Raw genomic sequence first — 18436 nt, 5'->3', positions numbered from 1 at the left:
AGCTCCAAAATTACTTTAAAAGCATACGAAAAAACTCAAGTACTCCAAAAACAATGCACTGGAATGAAAAGAACCGAATCAACAGAGCACGGTAAAGCTAATCTTCTAAACAATTACTTCGTAAGAGTTTTTAACATTAAACAGAATGAAAACATTTTACCAATAGCTGAATTACCTGGCTCAATCAAATGCTTCAATTTCTCTGAAAATGAGATATACGACATCCTTAAAACATTAAACCTCCAAAAAGCAAGAGGATCAGATAGACTCGGTAACACAGTCCTAACCAATTTAGCAGATAGCATAACTTCATCTCTAAAACTGATTTATAACACCATCACCAACAAAGCAACATTTCCAACGATCTGGAAACTTAGCCAAATCATCCCAACTTTTAAAAATGGAGACAAGCAATCGGTCACAAACTACAGGCCCATCAGCCTGCTAACTGCAGTATCCAAAGTCTTAGAGAAACTGATCTTCCTTAAAATCTCACCAAAGATCTTCTCGCAAATCCATGACAGCCAATTTGGCTTCTGTCCTAAACGATCGACAACTCTGCAAATGCTCCAATTCCTCGACAAAATCTATGATGACTTTGATAACCCTAATATCAAGTCTCTACAGGCAATATACTTAGACTTCGAAAAGGCTTTCGACAAAGTTCCTCACGACTTGTGCATATATAAACTCAATAAATTTGGCATATCAGGAAACGCACTTAAACTATTAGCAAACTACTTAACCAACAGAAAACAGCAAGTACGAATAGGTGCGGCAGTATCCAACCATCTTGAAGTTAGTAGCGGCGTACCTCAAGGCTCACTGTTAGGGCCAGTATTCTTCATTACATTCATCAACGATTTACCGTCATCACTCACCAACTCGTGCTATGGTTACGCAGACGATTATAAAATTGTTGCAACGAACCCTTCCCTGCTCCAACATGACCTAATCACGATCAACTTATGGTGCAAAGATAATTCCATGAGTCTTAACTTGAAAAAATGTCACAATATAATATTCAAAGACCCCCAACTTGACCTAAACATGTATCTCGGTGACCATATACTTGAAAAAACCTGTTCAGAAAAAGACCTTGGTATACAAATAACCAACAACCTAAACTGGTCAGCACACGCAAAAATAAGAGCCCAAAAAGCAATAGGCTGCTTATTTTTAATTAAAAGAAATATTTCAAAATCAGCGAGCTTAAAAATGAAACACTGAACTCCTACTGTGGATATGTAACCCCAATTGTGTCATATGGCTCACCCATATGGAAAGCAAATAAGTGTGAATTAAGAATTATTGAAGATGTCCAAAGAAAAGCTACACGTTGGATACTGTCATGTAACAACATCAACTATAAAGACAGAGCCAATTGAGCTATCTCCCCCCCAGCAAAAATGAATAAACTCTACAAAAAGACGTCAGCAAACGCTAGTAGATGGATGGTGTGTTTATAGCACGCAATCAATTGACCGACGGAAGTTTGTCTTAACTGAGTATCGAGAAAAATTTTGAAAAAAAAATCGAAATTTATGAAAAAAATTTTTTTTTTGCAAAATTTTGTTTAGGCGACCATAGCCTCATCGAAGAAAGCGATTTACCAGGGTTGGTGCTCTAGCCTTGTATCTGAATAACAAAAACGGTTCTCCGCAGCACCTTAATATTGTACGCAAAAACTTTTTGTCATTTTAAAATGCTTTATGAATTCATGTCATTCAAACTATTTTCAAGTGGTTATAAACATGTCTCAAGTACCTATTGAGCTATCTCCCCCCCACGCGAGAATGGGGGGGAGATTGCTCAATTGATCCGGTTTTTAAAATGCTGAATGTAGTTTGCTTGAGTGTTTCCATCAATTGTAATACTTCATTCATCTATTAGCACACTGGTAGCATACGTTCGATCCTTCCACCGACCTCCTACATAACCTACACTTAGTGATTGTTGTACTAGCGATGACTCTGGTTGCATGTGCGTAGGGCGGGAAAGTTGTCGCGTTATTCAGCATGCGCCGTCTGTTAGCAGCGGCAGCAGCAGCACCTGTTGTGGTCGTTGGATTCAGTTGAGAGCTCGGAGGGTTGACACTGTATGACGTGGAGGAGAGGTGTTTGGAGTAGTTGTTAAGGGAAGGACTTTTGGTGGTGTTTCCTATTGAGGACGACACTGATGAGTTGTATTGTGACGCCGGCCTAAACGTTACAGAATCAAAGAAGACAGAAGAAATTAGAGGCCAAATTGCTCGAACCAAAGGAGCATCATCCCCCCAAGTGAACATCGTTCCCCTAGGGGCGAGAAGGCTAACTTGGTTCTCTGAGTTCGAATTTTTAGCCAATCATTTTACGTGCAGAGCTTAGCAACTTCAATTTAAATTAAACTCGGCGGGGGGATCTTCACTTGTTCTATATGGGGTGAGGAGGATGTTAATTTGACCCAAGTAATCAAACACAAGCATAATTCAACACAAAATCTAAATGTCCAACTAATGGGAATATAACAAAAGCTCTCGCTTACGTTATAAAAACCTAACCAGTTTGATGAAAGAGCTTATTAAGAGCGTATAATATTTTGATCAGCAGTTTTATTTCTGCCTTAACAAGAAAACGTGAATACAGCCAACAGAAAGTTGGAAAATGTCAATGAACTCAACAAAACCGAAAAATCGATTGACTTTTTTCGCTCTATGTACCATTTCTGTTAATCAGGAGCGAATTTCGACTTCTTTTTAGCAAAAAATATTGAATTTCTATTAGAAAAGTTTAACCACTACCAAGAAAAATTGAGCGTGACCAAGTTTTAAGATTTTTCTTTAAAAAGTCCACGGCTTGAATCAGTGTCTACACTTCGTTCGCTGATACTCAAACACATTTATCTTTTTTGTTTGAACGGTATGTATATTTTTGAATTTAAAAGCTCGATATACAGAAAGTCGATATGGCATTACAGACCTTTTAAAAATCACCACGCTGCTACTTAAATTAGGAAAAAAGTAAGCACGGAACGAGCTGCATTTCGAAATATCAACAAACTATGGTTGCAACAGCTATCAACAAAAAAAAACAATATCTAGAAAAATAGCAGGTAAACCGCACTAAGAACATATGATTGTTATTGTTGTTGCTAGGAGCTACTTAGAAATAGTCTCATTACTCTAGAAAACAAAACTAAGGTTAATGCTTAAGATTCATAAGACTGGTATTTGTTTATAAGGCTACAAAATACCAGGCTGTTATCAATTATGTTGATTTGTAATTAACCATTCTTTAATTTAGTAACGTACTTCTATGGTGCTTGCATGTATCTAAGTAATTAATCTCATCCATACATAAATTTCAGATTTTGGATTGTACATTGGTCGTTCTGCCTCAATTCAATATATTTTATCCAACTATATATTTTAACAAATGGTAGCAGGAGGTAGTTCGCAATGACCTCATACAAGAACCCACCACCTTTGAGCGATGCTATTAGTAATGATTGCTGGCGCACGGAAATGGACATTTGGCGGAGAAGAACAGAGCTGGCAAAAGAAAAACAGACCCTTGCTGTTACTCTATCGCTCTCCGGTAATTATAGGGAAACTGCAATTGCATTGCCACTAGAATCATTGGAAACAGCAGACCGAGTGACAAATCTGCTAAAAGAAACAACAGACAGCGCATATGAAGCTTATCGAAAGCTTTCGGTCCAGGAGACCTATCAATGTCCGAGTTCCTTATTGAATTTGAAAAGCGCTATACCAAGCTGAAAACTCATAACATAAAGCTCCTAGAAGAGTTGCAGGGCTGTAAACTTCTCGAAATTGCTTATTTGCAATAGTGTCAGAAGCAAATAGTGCTATCGGCCGTAATGAGCTTAAAATACAGTGAAGTCAAAAAAAGTCTTAAGAATGTTGCAAGGAATTGGAGAAATCGGCGAAGAAAACATTGGATCTGATCAACCAGAAGTTTTTTTTCACAAATTAGAACAATACAAGAACCCTGATCGACGCAAAAACGATTTCAGAAAGACGATACGCGACAAAGACAAAGGTGTTTCCTATTTAGGACGACACTGATGAGTTGTATTGTGACGCCGGCCTAAACGTTACAGAATGAAAGAAGACAGAAGAAATTAGAGGCCAAATTGCTCGAGCCAAAGGAGCATCATCCCCCCAAAAGAACATCGTTCCCCTAGGGGCGAGAAGGCTAACTTGGTTCTCTGAGTTCGAATTTTTAGCCAATCATATTAGAGCATTTAACGTGCAGCGCTTAGCAAGTTCAATTTAAATTAAACGCTGCGGGGGATCTTAACTTGTTCTATATGGAGTGAGGAGGATGTTAATTTGACCCAAGTGATCAAATACTATCATAATTGAACACAAAATCTAAATGTCCAACTAATGGGAATATAACACAAGCTCTCGCTTACCTTATAAAAGACAACCAGTTTGTGTCAGAGCTTATTAAGAGCGTAAAATATTTTGATCCGCAGTTTTATTTCTGCCGTAACTAGAAAACGTGAGCACAGAGAAAGAAATGCATGACGTTAAAATCTGTTAACTCTAAAATATTTGATGGGTTGAGTGACATTTGAAAAAACTGCCCCAATTTGAAAAAGATGGGCCATACTTCATTTTTTCATGTCACTGGGAAACTTTACTACATTTTAGACACAAGTGTCATTTAATTTTTCGCTCTATGTAGCATTTCTGTTAATCAGGAGCGAATTTCGACTTCGTTTTAGCCGAAAAATAATGAAGTTCAATTAGAAAATTTAACCACTAAAAAGAAAAATTGAGCGTGAACAAGTTTTAAGATTTTTTCTTTAAAAAGTCCACGGGTTGAATCAGTGTCTACACTTCGTTCGCTGATATTCAAAAAACACATTCATCTTTTTTGTCTGAACGGAATGTGTATTTTTGAACTTAAAGGATCGATATACAAAAGCTCGATATTGCATTACAGACCTTTTATAAATCACCAAGCTGCTACTTAAATCTGGAAAAAAGTAAGCAAGGAACGAGCTGCATTTCGAAATATCAACAAACTAAGGTTGCAACAGCTATCAACAAAAAAATAAACAATCTTGAAAATTAGCAGATAAACCGTTTGAAGGCCATATGGTTGTAAATGTTGTTGCTATGAGCTTTTTAGATATAGTCTCATTAATCTAGAAAAGAAAACTAAGGTTAATGCGTAAGATTCATAAGACTGGTATTTGTTTATAGGGCTAAAAAGTACCAGGCGGTTATCAATTATGTTAACTTGTAAATAGCCATTCTTTAATTCAGTAACGTACTTGTCTGGTGCTTACATGTATCTAATTAATTAATCTCATCCATACATGTACTTCAGATTTTGGATTGCACATTTGTAGTTGTGCCTCAATTCAATATATTTTATCCAACTATTTATTTTAACAAATGGTAGCAAGAGGTAGTTCGCAATGACCTCATACAAAAACCCCAATCTAGAGATTAAGAGTCGAACGTTCTCGCATCTGCGCCATGGTTGCTTGACAATCGTCAAGGTCGAGGTAGGGATTTCCAGCCGATTACATTAACAGAATCTAACGCATACGTAGACAAAAGGATTACAGCCGATATCGAATATAACCAAGATTTTTGAAAACAAGGGAGAAAACGACAAGCAGCAGCTCTAAAAGTGAAGAAGGAAAAAAGTTGAAAGAAGCTTCAAATTAATAAGACTTTTGCTATCTGACGGTTTCAGATCTGCGACCCAAAAATTTGGAGCCCACGTGCCATTGAAAACTTCCTAATACTAACCATCAAGGATGCAGCTATATCTGCCAAAACATTGCCAATACTACGCAGCAAAATGCAACCAAAAATAAAGCAAGTCATAAGTGCGGCATTGAACCTCCGACCAAAAGCTTAGGAACCTCACGTCCTTCCCTTTCCTTTGACTAACCTCATGCAGCAAAAGTGCAACCAAATGAGCTTCTTCATTTGCGAGTTGGGTTGGAAAAAGTAGATTTGTAATTTTACACTTAAGTATACTTGCGTATAACTAGCTGGCGTAAATATACCAAAAAAAGCAGAACACGCAAACTGAGACCTTGCAACCTTATCTACTGCATTATAGGCAAACTCAAGATCACCACTAGATCTTTCGGACTTAATGAACTCATGCTTAGTAAGCTTTCGCATATTCTTGATTATTGAATATAGCCATAGACAGTTGAAAAAGAGGCAATGCACGCAAGTATACAGAAAAAAAAATCACTTTTTTTTTTGAAAAAACCTCAATTTTCGAAATTCTAGGAAAAAAAGATGCCCTTGAAGCTCTTTGAATTTCTAGAAAAATTTAAGACTGGCACTTCTTTGATAAAAACTAACCTAATTTGAGAAAACTGGATCAATAAGTAAAATTTTATTTCGATGGGAAAACCGAAAATTAAATTTCACTCTCGAAACCAGAAGTCGATCACGTTTTTCGTGACTTTTCAAATTGTGGTGTTCGATAGTGGAGTTTGCCTTTCTTTCAACAAAAGAAATGAATTATTTTGGAAAAACTAACCGATCTTTTAGCAAAAGCGTTGCTTGAGCAGAGAAATAACTTGCTGTTTGAAAAAATAGGTTACACGAGCTCTGAATACGACCCTAAAAAGTCACTTTAAAGATGCTTTCTGCCACCGAAATGATGTCCATTCCCATATTTTTACACTTACCGTGGTTGAAACAATAAAGGCCAATCGTTTTAGAGCCTACAAATCATTTAAAAGATGATTTATTTGCTTAAATATCAAAGTGAATATTTCCGTTGAACCTTGACAAAGTGAATATTTCCGTATTGATTGTAAACTGCTAAATGTAGTTGAGCTTCAATCATCTTCGCTTTACAGTTTCCATTTTCTTACTTACTTGTAGCTTGACCCTCTATTTGCCCCAGTGTAGTTTGATGAACTAGGAGGTACGGATGAGCTGAACTGGTATGATCTAGTGCTCTGGAATACATACTGATCACCGCCACTTCTCGGCACATTTCGACGACTAGCCACACTCCGATCCGAATCCGAGCTGTACTGGTCGGCTGAGTCACTTCTCGTGTTCGAATTTCGGCTGTATTTACTATTTGCTACTGGAATACTACGACTTTGTACATGTTTAATTACAGGCGAAGCGACATTTTGGTCGATTTTTAAATCTCTAGGCAACGTTTGGGGTTTCGGAACTCTTTCTGCGTTCACTCGACACACGCATTTGAGCTCATTGCAACTTCGGCATTTACGAGATAGCTGCTGCAACTCGGCGCAATATTTTCGCTCAGCGCTGTCTAAATAACTTCGAATCATATCTGCAAAATATCCTGGCTTATTAGCAATGTCGACTTTAGCTGCGATGAATCGTTTATCAATCTGCTGACTGATACTAAGTAATGTCAGAGTTCTCTCCACTTTGTCAATTAGCAAATTATTTTCCTGCATCAGTTCCTTGTTAATAATCTCCGATTCATTCGGTATTGCACTTGAGCTGGAATTGAAACACTTTCTTAGCTTGCGTCCTAAATTTCCAAATATGGAACTTTGCTTTTTAACCACCTTCGGCTTAGTTGTGTTACTCGCCGATTTACCCGAGCTTCCCAGATTTCTCGGGCTGTTTCCAGCCGAGTCCTTACTACTATTACTGCGGGATCTGGTATCCGCATCTCCCAAGCCTCCTTGCATAGTTGCACTTTTTGTATTCAGTTTACTCTTCGACGTAGACTTTTTAGATCCCAACGATGCACTTCGGTTACTTTTACCGTCCTTGCTTTTCGACTTCATTGCTACTGCCTCTCGATCGCCTTCGCCGTTTGAACTGTGATTGGTGGAAATGATTTCGACTTCATTAGGGTCAATTTTGCGTCCAGATAGAGATATTACTTCGATCTTTAAGTACTTGTGCATTAAAAATAATTTGTCCTCGGCGGATAGTTGGTTCTGCTCCAAGAAGTCTTCGTTCTCCATAAGAGCCCAGTCGAAGTCGGGTCCCGGGTCTATGGGGAAGTGTATGTGAAGCAACTCTCCCACTGAATCCGTTAGAGGGATGACAACTGGAAGTAAATTAATTAGTTAGCAGCCGAAACTGACAAGTGAATTCATGGTCACTTCAACAATTAAAAGCCAAAAAAAAGTTCACGCATTTCAAAACAAAAAAATGCTAAACATAGCCAGCAGAAATGTTAACGAACGCAAGGAAAACAAAAAAAAATCATTTTTTTTTGGACCATTTTCAGGTTTACCAAGAAAAATAAATCACAATAAAATTCCTTGAATTGTCAGAAAATTTGATGATTGATACGTTTTAGTTGAAAATCAATTTTTTGAAACGAGTTATGCATTTTTTCTGATTCACTTTTACGATTTACTTTTCAACATTCTTTCACGTTTCGAAACAAGTTGATCACGTTTTGCTTTATTTCTGCTTTCATTATTGGAGCGCGTAATTTCCTTCCATTTGATAGATGAAATTGAAGTGAACTTACTCAAAAACAATCACATCTTTTTTAAAATGGCAGGATGGTATCAACACTTGAAGTATCAAAAAAATTTATATAAAAAAGAAGGGCTCCGACGCGATTATAACTTATTAAGTAACCTCAAAATATAACCTCAGAGGTAATATAAAATAGATCAAGGTAATTGTTTGCATCTGACCTGGAGGTCTTTCTACACTGTTTGTGGTGCTGTCTAGAGTTGTGTTTCCGGGTGGCTCCATCGGAACAAGTGCAGAGAAGTGAGCGGCGTCGAATGTTAACAAAAGAGGAAAGCTGAAACAAAAAAGAACCGTGTAAATAAGGTCACAAAAGGATCACTTTATTTAAAACTAAATCCTAATACATTATTAGACTGATTGCGGTATGAAAACCTTTTCCTAAAGAGGCTCAACTTGAAAACGAGCTCACGGAAATGGCAAACGCAAAGAAGTGAAGTTTCTCTTCGCATACACAAGTGGACCAAAATGGGGGAAATTTTGATTCAGATTTAATATAGGCGTAGCTTGACCAAACTTGCGATACTGATACAGACTAATTACAAATGAAACCTACCATATGCTTTCCATGTTTTTTCTTTAATTTCAGAAAGAACTGAAATCGAAATAAACCAGAACAAGAACTAACAAAAGTTTCGTCCAAAACATACAAAAACTTACAAAATAATTACTTGATAGAAAAAAACTTACAAGATAGAAAAACAAAATCATTCTGAATTCCATAAAATGCATTAAAGCTTGTCGCTACTAACTCTTAATTTCTTCCAAATTACTAGAGCTTGGTCATTAAACCAAAAAAAATACATCAACAGCGTGCCCCATATGCAAAAAGATTAAATGCAAAAAAGTTATTTGATTGGAGTTATCGAAATTTTTCGATATTTTGACCAACTACTAACTCGTCTGGTCGCGTCTCGCATTATGATGGAAACCTAGCGACAAAAGGAAAATACGGCAAAACAATACTCACGAAACATTCTAATAAAAACAAAACAAACTCGAACATTGTTGGAGTTTGTAAAAACAAAACAAACTCGATCTAGATAAGGCAGTCAAATACCACAAAAATGAAATTATTGCAGAAACATTTACGTCATTTCCAAACAAGGACAGCCGGTTGCTTTGCAAGTAGCACAGAAAGTTCCGACTATATTCTTAAAAAAGACAAGTGTTTTTTCAGGCTTTTTTAAAATTAGTGTTGATTTTTGTTCGTGGTGTGATGAAAGGATATGAAGAAAACATTAAATTTAGGCATATTTGACAGTCACGTTAGGTGGAGAAATCAGGCAACGATTTTAGTCAAAAAATGACTAGAAAAAAAACTTAAGTTCAAAAAGTCAAACCTAATTAAGTCTGTTGATTTTTTTCATGTTTTTGCAGAAATTGTTTCTTATTCTAAACTTGGCGCTGAAACAACTTCAACACATAATTTTATTAGTAAAAACTAAAGCTGAATGGCTTGTCTTCTCTTCTATGATAAGACTGCTCGCTTGCTTTACTCGCTCAAAATTGGACTGAAACTCAAAAACTTTAAACCAGTTGAGAAAAACTGGTTCGAAATTTTGAGTTTCAGTCTAATTTTGAGCGAGTAAAGCAAACAGTCTTATGAACACATCTTGTCGCAACAATATTTGCAACTTAGGTTGGAAAAAAAAGAGACTTCTTACTAAAACACAAGCTATTCTTGCGTAAACAAAGTTCGAATAATATATTTCTTGTGTTTGAAAAGATGAGGAAAACCAACACAAAAAGTTGTCCTAAAATCGCGTATCAGAATTTTTTCATCGGCAAAATTTCTTGGAATTCAACTAAGCGCATCACTAATTTTAACTCCCAAGAAAGCACTTAAAAGAATCTTTGAAAACTAATTTTACTGGAGTTTCCAAGGCTTAAATACAGATTTATCCTAATAAAAGCCTCCTCGACACAGAACTTTTAAACTTTTTAAAATTACGTCCGAATGACTTAGTCCGGTAAATATTAAGAAAAACAAAAAATATATAGCCAACTGACAGTTGAAAAAGAGTAATGAACGGAAAACAAACAGACTTTTTGTTTGAAAAAAATTCAAGTTTCGAAGTAAAAAAATTGCCCTTAAAGCTTATTGAATTTATAAAAAAATAAATGAGTGGTGTTTTTTTGATAACAATAATCCAATTTGACTCCAATCCAAAACTTAATCAACACTTAGACGTTTAATTCCGCTGCTAAATCTGATAATTGAATTCCCATTTCGCAACTAGAACTCGATCACGTTGTTCGTGACCTTACTCTTTTGCTGTTCGATGGAAAGGAACTAAACTAAAAAAAATCAAAAATCAAGCCGCGAAAAATCAAAACTGAGCTTGGACAACCTCTAGGATTTTCCTGAAAAAAAATCGTCGCGACCTATTTAAGAGTCTCAGCTACGTTCATTACTTTTAAAAACTACAACACACGTAAATACTCTTCCTCTTCCATTTCAATGGCCCGACCAACAAAAAAAAATATAAAATTCAAAGGAAATGGAGAAACTTTTTGTAACCCATTTTGATTGATGAGGGAAAGCATTCTGGAAAAAACGACTTAAAAAATTAAAACATAGTCAACAGACAGTTGGAAAAAGGTCAAGTAACGCCAAAAAAATCAAAAAGCTGAGAAAAGATGGCTTTTAGGATCCTTGAACATCTAAAACAATTTAACATTGACACTTTTTGATACAATTAACCCAATTTGAAAATCTAGATGAGGTAAATTTAATTTCTGTTGGGAAATCTGAAAATTAACATCCATTTCCGAAACTGTACGCTTCTGCTGTTCACTAGTGCGTTTTTTTTTCGGCGCGCGCTCCCCTTCCAAGTAAATATATCTTGTCGCCACAGGTGCCTTTAGAAAAACTTTCGGGTTGGTCCACCTAAAATGGATGCCAAAAAATAGTACCAAACGGGGGACCCTTTGGTTGGTGAGAAGGCCGAACCCCTCTCCTGAATTCGTCCCTGATCACGACTTATATAGAAGTATTTATTACGTTCATCGGCTCTTAATTCAAAAATTATCCAATTTTCATACTCCTTTAGAATTATTATATTTCGAGCCCTCCTCCAATATTTCAACAAAGGCGAAGCTGCGCTTTGCAAACACATGCGAGAACACGAGAAAAAAGCAGCTCTATTAGGTGAAATAAGAAAAAGTAGAAATAGGCCTCGAATTAGCAAAAACTCGGCTACGTGTAGGATTCGAATCTTCGACCTACTGCAAACAAAAGACTTTGAGTCTCACGCACTATCCACTCAGCCACGCTAGCTTAACAACCTACAAATATTAGTCACGAACAAAGCAGCTACATAGACCAGAAATATTTTAATTTAAACAAATCACTTTCTTCGGTTCATTTGGTGAAATGAAAATGCATCAACTGTGTTAACTTATTACTATTCGAATGTCAAAGCACATGCTATGAAAAAGTTGTAAAGGTGCCCCAAATTTGGCACCAATATTTGCAACTTCGATTGGAAAAAACAAGGTTCACTCGCTTCGCAAGTGTAAGAAACAGGAAATTTTACAACAAGGAAAATCTGTGGATATTTTGATTGCCTTGTTAGGTCAATAGAGTAGTGTTTGCTTAGTTTTAAGAACGTTAACCCCACACACAATGTAAAATACAACAAGACTGCTCGTATCAGGGCGAAGCCCTGAATGTTCCGACTACCTTTTAGGGTTTATGGGGCAGTAATAACATTAAAAAATTCAATGAAATAAAACAAAATAAAAAAAAACTTTTTTTCTTAAATTTGAAATTTTTTATGAAAATCATCCCCCAACACGCCATATAAAGTACAAAAGGATAGATTTCGTTCCTTGTAACAAATCAATTATGGCAAATAAGTTTCGTTCAACCAATTTGGAACGATTTCAAAGACGGATTAAATCTCCGCTTACGCGTTAATAGCTCGAATTATATCGCGCGTTAATTGTCCCAAATTGGTCAAAATAGCCAAAATGACACCCTTTAAACCCTCATAACTTTACAAAAAATGATCACAGGTGAAATATTTTTCAAATTTAAGCTCAGGACAACAATAACTTTCGAATGATATAAGAAAATTCCGTCAAAAACGGCTAGTTAAAAAGTCTAAATTTGTCTGAATAAAAAAAACCACCCCGAGCACAAATATTCCCTTACTTTCGTATCGAAAGTCAGAACAATAACAAACAGACTAACATTCTCATAAACAAGGCATTCCAGAGGGTAATATGCTTTCTTTTCGGCGAATAAAATCGAACAGCAAAAAAATCAGATTAGACCGTGATAAAATTTCGCGACTTTTTCCTTTAAAAAAAAAACAAAGCAAAAAAAGGACCTACATGCCTGTCTGATCTTCGTCCATTGACTCTTAATAAAGCAGGCTCCATTTCTTAAATATAAGTAAGAGAAGCCGTTTTGCTAGAAAACTGTCTTAATTCCCGAATAAAAGACAATTGCACTCGCAAGTGTACATGCCTGCTAAATAATACATTTATTAACTTCAGATCATACGGGATTCGAGACTTGGCCACTTGAGATTTGCAAACATAATAGTCATTTTTAATTTGAGCTCGAACCTACATTGTTTTTAGAAGCAGAAGGATATTATGGGAGTGCGGTCTGTATTTAGACAACCGCGTGTTCATACTCGTAAGTAAGCAGACAAGTACCATATTAACCAATCAGAATCGAGATGAGAAAGCAAACTTACGAAATAAATAAATAATTGTTATTCATTTCTTCCTTGTCTCGATTCTGATTGGTTAATACAGTGTTTGTCTACTTACTGACGAGTCTGAATACGCAGTTGTCCAAATACTGCTATGTAACCGATATTATGTCACATAAGAGAATGACTGGGAGGGGTCACTCACTGATGACATTGTTGTGAGTTGCACTCTAGTGGCAGGTAAACTCCTCCGAAGGGAATGGGTGCGAAGTTCTCGCCCCTGTTGTCCCTCAGGAACAAGTCCGCCACTATGATGACAGGTCTGCGCAGAATATTCGCCAGCAGGAATACGTGGAACTGAAACACCAAAAAAAACTATTTATTGATTAGATGAAGTAGTCTGCTCAGAGGCTAAGCGGATATCCGCATCAGTCATGAAATTATGAAAAAGAACTATTTAAATATACGTTTTTCCAAAGCCTGGCCTGAATTATTGAAAACTAGCTTGGTTCATGAACATTCACTTGAAAAACGCGTTCTTCTTTACTGAAACCGAAAATGAAAGAAAAGACTATTTTTCGATAACTTAGCCGACAGAAATTCAGCCGTAAAGCAGGAAGCCGAAAACCATTGGGTCATTATCAAAAAATCTCGCAAAACAAAAATTAATGATACCATTAAACTGAAAATCAAAAGCAAACAGCAGAACAGCCATTCATTGTTATAGAATCTGCTACAAAATCCACTGCCAAAGGCAACAAATGGCATGAAAAAGGTGCTTTAAAGTCAAGCAAGTAGATGAAAACGTATTTTTGAATGGAACGGGAAAACTTTGCTTCAACTGTCCTAAAATATTCGTAGAGTAGCTGAATCTAGTACTTGGTTTGATTTAAGAGCGCAAATCAAATGTAGACTTTCAAAGAGGCTAAAACATTAACTAAAATTTGTTGAAAGAAAAATCTCAATAAAAATTTTTTGATTTTTTTTTTGCTAATCCGTTGAATTTAATAAAAAATCAACAGTTACATATCATACAAGATGAGTTCTTATCAAATACACTATTTTTTAAGATCGTTTGACTAGAAGTTTAGACGAAAAACATCTATGGGCATGCAAACAGGTTTTAAAAAAGTATTTTAATTAACATTATATAACCCAATGATTCTATAAAAAAAAAAACATCTCATCTAGAAGAACGCAGGCAATTTGCCAAATCAAGTTAGACGAATCAAAAACGACAAATCAAAACAGCTATTGTTCTACATGAATTAGGCTTTATTGATGAAAAACTGATCGCAAGAACATTCAACACGAGGCGAAGCTGCGCTTCGCTAACACTAGCGAGAAAACGACAAAAGTTTGCACCCTAATGAGGACCTTTATCTGCGAGTTAGGTTGGAAAATAAGTGGAGTCATAGTAATACACTACACTGGTTAGTGTAAAACATAGCCAATCGAAGATTGGAAAAAACTATGAACGCAAGTAAACAAAAAAAACACCGACTTTCTTGAAAAAAAATCTCATTTTCGAATTTCAAAGAAAACAATAGATGCCCTTTAAGCTCTTTGAATTTCTAGAACAATTTATGATTGGCGCTTTTCTGATAACTTGAACCCAACTAGAGATCAATAGGTAAAGTTTTTATTCCGCTGGAAATTGAAAAATCAAATTCCACTTTCGAAACTAGAAACCGTTCAGGCTTTTTTTGCGCCATTTCCACGTTCGCATTTGGAGAGTGCTATTTACGCCACTTTCAGCAGATGAATTTCAATTGAACTCAATAAAAATCATATGTACCTGAGTGCAATCACAAATGTATCAATATGTATGAATGCAAATCTGTGGTTATTAGAGACTTTTTAAGCAAACAAAAAATTAGCAAGACCTTTAAGAGTCTTCACATCGTTCATTACTCTTCAAAAAATGAACTTGAGCTCAGTTAAGTAGAACAAGTATAGAATAAAAAGAATATGACCCTCAAGAACTAGCAAATAGGATTTCGAACGAAGTTACCATTTAGGAAATAACTAGAAAAACAAAAAAAATTTAAAAAAATATGTTTTTTTATTTTAAAATTTATTAAATTTTTAAAGGGGTCCTTGAGGAATTTATCTCAAAATAACACCGGAAAATTTCTAGGAAAATTCTAGTAAAAGAGCCGACAGAATTAAAGCAAGGATGTGGTATACACAATTTGGTAACTAAACAGACAGGGCGCAAGCTGTCAACAATGAAGCCAAAAAATGGTAGCGAAAAAAATATCGACTTTCTTTAATTATACATAAAATGCTTTGAACTCTGGCTGTAGCATTTTCCAGCAGAAAATAGTTTCAGAAATCGGTAGCTAAACTTGAAATTTCAAGATATTGAGCATATCAGCATCACAATGAAAAAGTTAATCTGAAAAAAAAACGGCTTTATCCCCATTTGATAACGCTTACTGAGCGCAAGCGTAAAAAGTACTACCAGAAACTTCGCGCTGTAAAATTTGATATACCACAAATATCAGCACGCGTCAATGTCAAAGGATGACGAGTAGACAAATATGATTTAAAAATAAGCAACTCAGCACTTCAATATTTCAATAATTCTGTGAGATAAAATTTTCCCCCGAAAGGAAGTTTATCCCAATTTGACAAAGAATCCCACCTCACTTTTATTCGCCTGTATCGAAAATAGGTGTAACAAACTCGCAGCTGCTTTGGATTCTATCGAGGTTTCTCTCTCTCTCCGAGTACTTACCTCTTCTAAACTCTCATACTGCTCACTGGCCATGCTGTCTACACTTGCACTTCTATTCGCATTGCTCATTGGCGGCTGATCTCTGTCTACCATTTGATTGGAACTAGTGCTAGTGGTTGTCTGTCTTGATTGTGAATGTTGCTGTGGTGTCCAACCGGAGGTTGTTGAACTTCTCATTCTGGTGTTGGAAAGGTTGGTCCTGGTTAACAAATACACTTGGTAGTTATTTTCAGATATTAACTCCACAGGACAGATGGGAGTCGTGAGTTATGACCGAAGTGTAACTCATAGAGTAATTTCGGATAGGGTACACCGTCTGCTCGTCACGCTATCTTATTTTCGGCCGGATAGATTCGTGCAACTTCTTAGTCTAATACCGATCCTAATCTTACTCTTATACTATCTAGTCTCAGGTTGTTTAACTAGTCTCTGCTAGGCTCAATAGATCTAGGGTATACTGGTTTATTGCGGCTGCTGAAGTGCTCGGGAGAGTCCAACTAATTTCTAAGTTAAATTCAAATCTCTCTGGTGCTGAAATTACAAGTAACTTCAGCACTTACAAATAAGTGGGTTGTTAGTTAGATGGATCATGATTGGTTAATATTAAATACTTTACATTGGTAAAACATTTAATTTATCCAATCATAAAATGTAGTTTAGATCAGGTTCCACCCATCCGGGTTTTACAGAGTTTTTTAGAATAGTTCTTCTGCAATTCGAAGGATGGATGATGGACGTTTGTTTTTGGCGAACATCATAATTTTCTTCCGTTTCCTCTTTTGTTAGGGAAGTTCCAGGAAGCTGGAGTTAGAGACATAAGACGTTGTGTCTTCTAGTGACAACGACTACGTCTTTGCAACAAACTCAAATCTGATTTCAGAATGGTTTACTATGTCAGGTTTTTCTGTTCTGCGTGGAGAACTTCTTTTGTGTATGATCTAGTTTGGGAATGGCGTGGAGATTGTGCGTGGAGGGGATGCCTGGTTACTCGGATCTGTACGTATACTTGAACATCGAGGTGGTCATTGGTCTAGTTCAATGAAGTCCTTTTCTGCGAGGTCAAGTCGTACTCTAAATCCTTTGAGTTGTGATTGTGAGCGGCATATCGATTGTAGTTGGTCATTCTCTCTCGAGTGTAGTGGGGTCGTCTTGTCTTTTGATGTTCGTCCTTGGTGTTGTATTCTGATCTATATATTGCATCATGTGATTTTACATTTTTTAAAACTTTTATTAGTTTAATATTTTTTAATAATGATTTTAGTTAGTTGTTTTCACAAAAGCTTTTTGTTTTAGTTCGGTTATTTTGAAGAGTTACTCACACTTGAGTAGCTCTTATTAAAAATAGTGGTGTGGTCACAAAGCGTGGATGTAGCGCGGTGGGTTAGGCCGGCTATAGAGCATGCTCAGGACGTCCTTCCTGGTGGGTTAGGCCAGGAGTGGGAGTATGATTTCATGCGGTTTTTGTGAGGGGTCCTGTTATGTGACAATGTTTTATGTTGAATTTGTTGTGGTCTTACTTATGTTTTGTTGGTTGTGTCCTTTTTTCAAAAATCAAATTGTTTGTGGTATGGGTTTGTCTTTCGACTTTTTTGTGTTTTATTATTTCTTTCTTAGACTTTATAATAGTCTTCAAAAGAATAAATTATCCAGTTTTAAACTGGGTTAATCCGGTTTGGGTACCGTTGGTTTCTTTTTCTAAGTCATGCTGTTATTCTATGATTTGTGGTATTTAGTAAGCTGCGTTGGTTAGTTTTGTTTAGTATATGATTCCTTTCCAACCGGGCTAAAGGAAAGTTTGAAACATGTTATTATATGTTAGAGTTGTTGAGTGTGAAAACTTGAAACTGAAATTCATTATTTTAAACAATTCTTCGTGGGCGAGCTGTGCGAGTGTGGATAGAATTTCTGTGCGAATGAATGAAAATATCAAAAGGTTAGTACTGCATTTGCATTTATTTAATTTACTACATAGAATTTAGAAATTTACTGCTAGTCATGGGGGAATATTAAGATACAAATTTTCATCATAATTAGATTTACTGCTTGTGGGGGAAAATTTTAGAAATGAATTTACTGCATTGGTATTAAATTTATAAATTTATAAGTGTAAGAGATTAATAGAATTTTTGAAATCTGTTTGATGAAATTTGCGATTTTTATTTGTCTTTTGTGGCTTTTGTAGGTGATCGTCGGATGAAGGCTAAAAATCTAAAGAAAACATGAATAAAGTATGGTGAGTTTTTTAATATTTTAATTAGTTAGTAATATTCATTTAATTCATACTTACCTGTTAGTCGTCGGGGAAAAAACCGTGGGGGAAGATGTCGTGAATTAGTTCTGAAGTTGTTAGTAGTTTAGCTAAGATGCGGATGATATTTTTAGTTTGAAGCAGTGGCCAAAGCAATTGAAGTGCCTTGATAGTGGTTAGTTCTTCAGTGCCAACTGCAAACTCATAAGGTGTGTTTTGGATTAAGTTATATAATTTGTGATTGAATTTAGTGTTGTGGATGAATTCTAAAATTGGGATTTCTATGG

At 36.0% G+C, this 18436-nt stretch overlaps 1 protein-coding gene across 3 annotated transcripts in view; it reads right to left on the bottom strand.

Annotated features, from left to right (window-relative positions):
• Positions 1 to 1829: 1829 nt before the first annotated feature.
• Positions 1830 to 18436, bottom strand: part of LOC134839179 (OTU domain-containing protein 7B-like) — a 36460-nt gene continuing 19853 nt past the window's right edge. The window contains exons 6-11 of one of the 3 annotated variants that reach the window (XM_063854642.1): positions 15902 to 16100; positions 13364 to 13515; positions 8650 to 8762; positions 6875 to 8045; positions 6682 to 6717; positions 2132 to 2201 (exon numbers count right to left, since the gene is read on the bottom strand). In XM_063854642.1, coding sequence (XP_063710712.1) covers positions 6711 to 6717; positions 6875 to 8045; positions 8650 to 8762; positions 13364 to 13515; positions 15902 to 16100 — 1642 coding nt within the window. In that variant the 3' untranslated portion in view covers positions 2132 to 2201; positions 6682 to 6710. Of the gene's footprint in view, positions 2202 to 3897; positions 4089 to 6681; positions 6718 to 6874; positions 8046 to 8649; positions 8763 to 13363; positions 13516 to 15901; positions 16101 to 18436 lie in introns of those variants that run through there. The other 2 variants (XM_063854639.1, XM_063854641.1) reach the window with 2 other exon arrangements.

The sequence above is a fragment of the Symsagittifera roscoffensis genome, chromosome 2 (genome assembly GCF_963678635.1).
Source record: "Symsagittifera roscoffensis chromosome 2, txSymRosc1.1, whole genome shotgun sequence".
NCBI classification, from domain to species: Eukaryota; Metazoa; Xenacoelomorpha; order Acoela; family Convolutidae; genus Symsagittifera; species Symsagittifera roscoffensis.
Note: the sequence above shows the minus strand (reverse complement) of the source record. Positions and strands in the feature narration are given on the sequence as shown.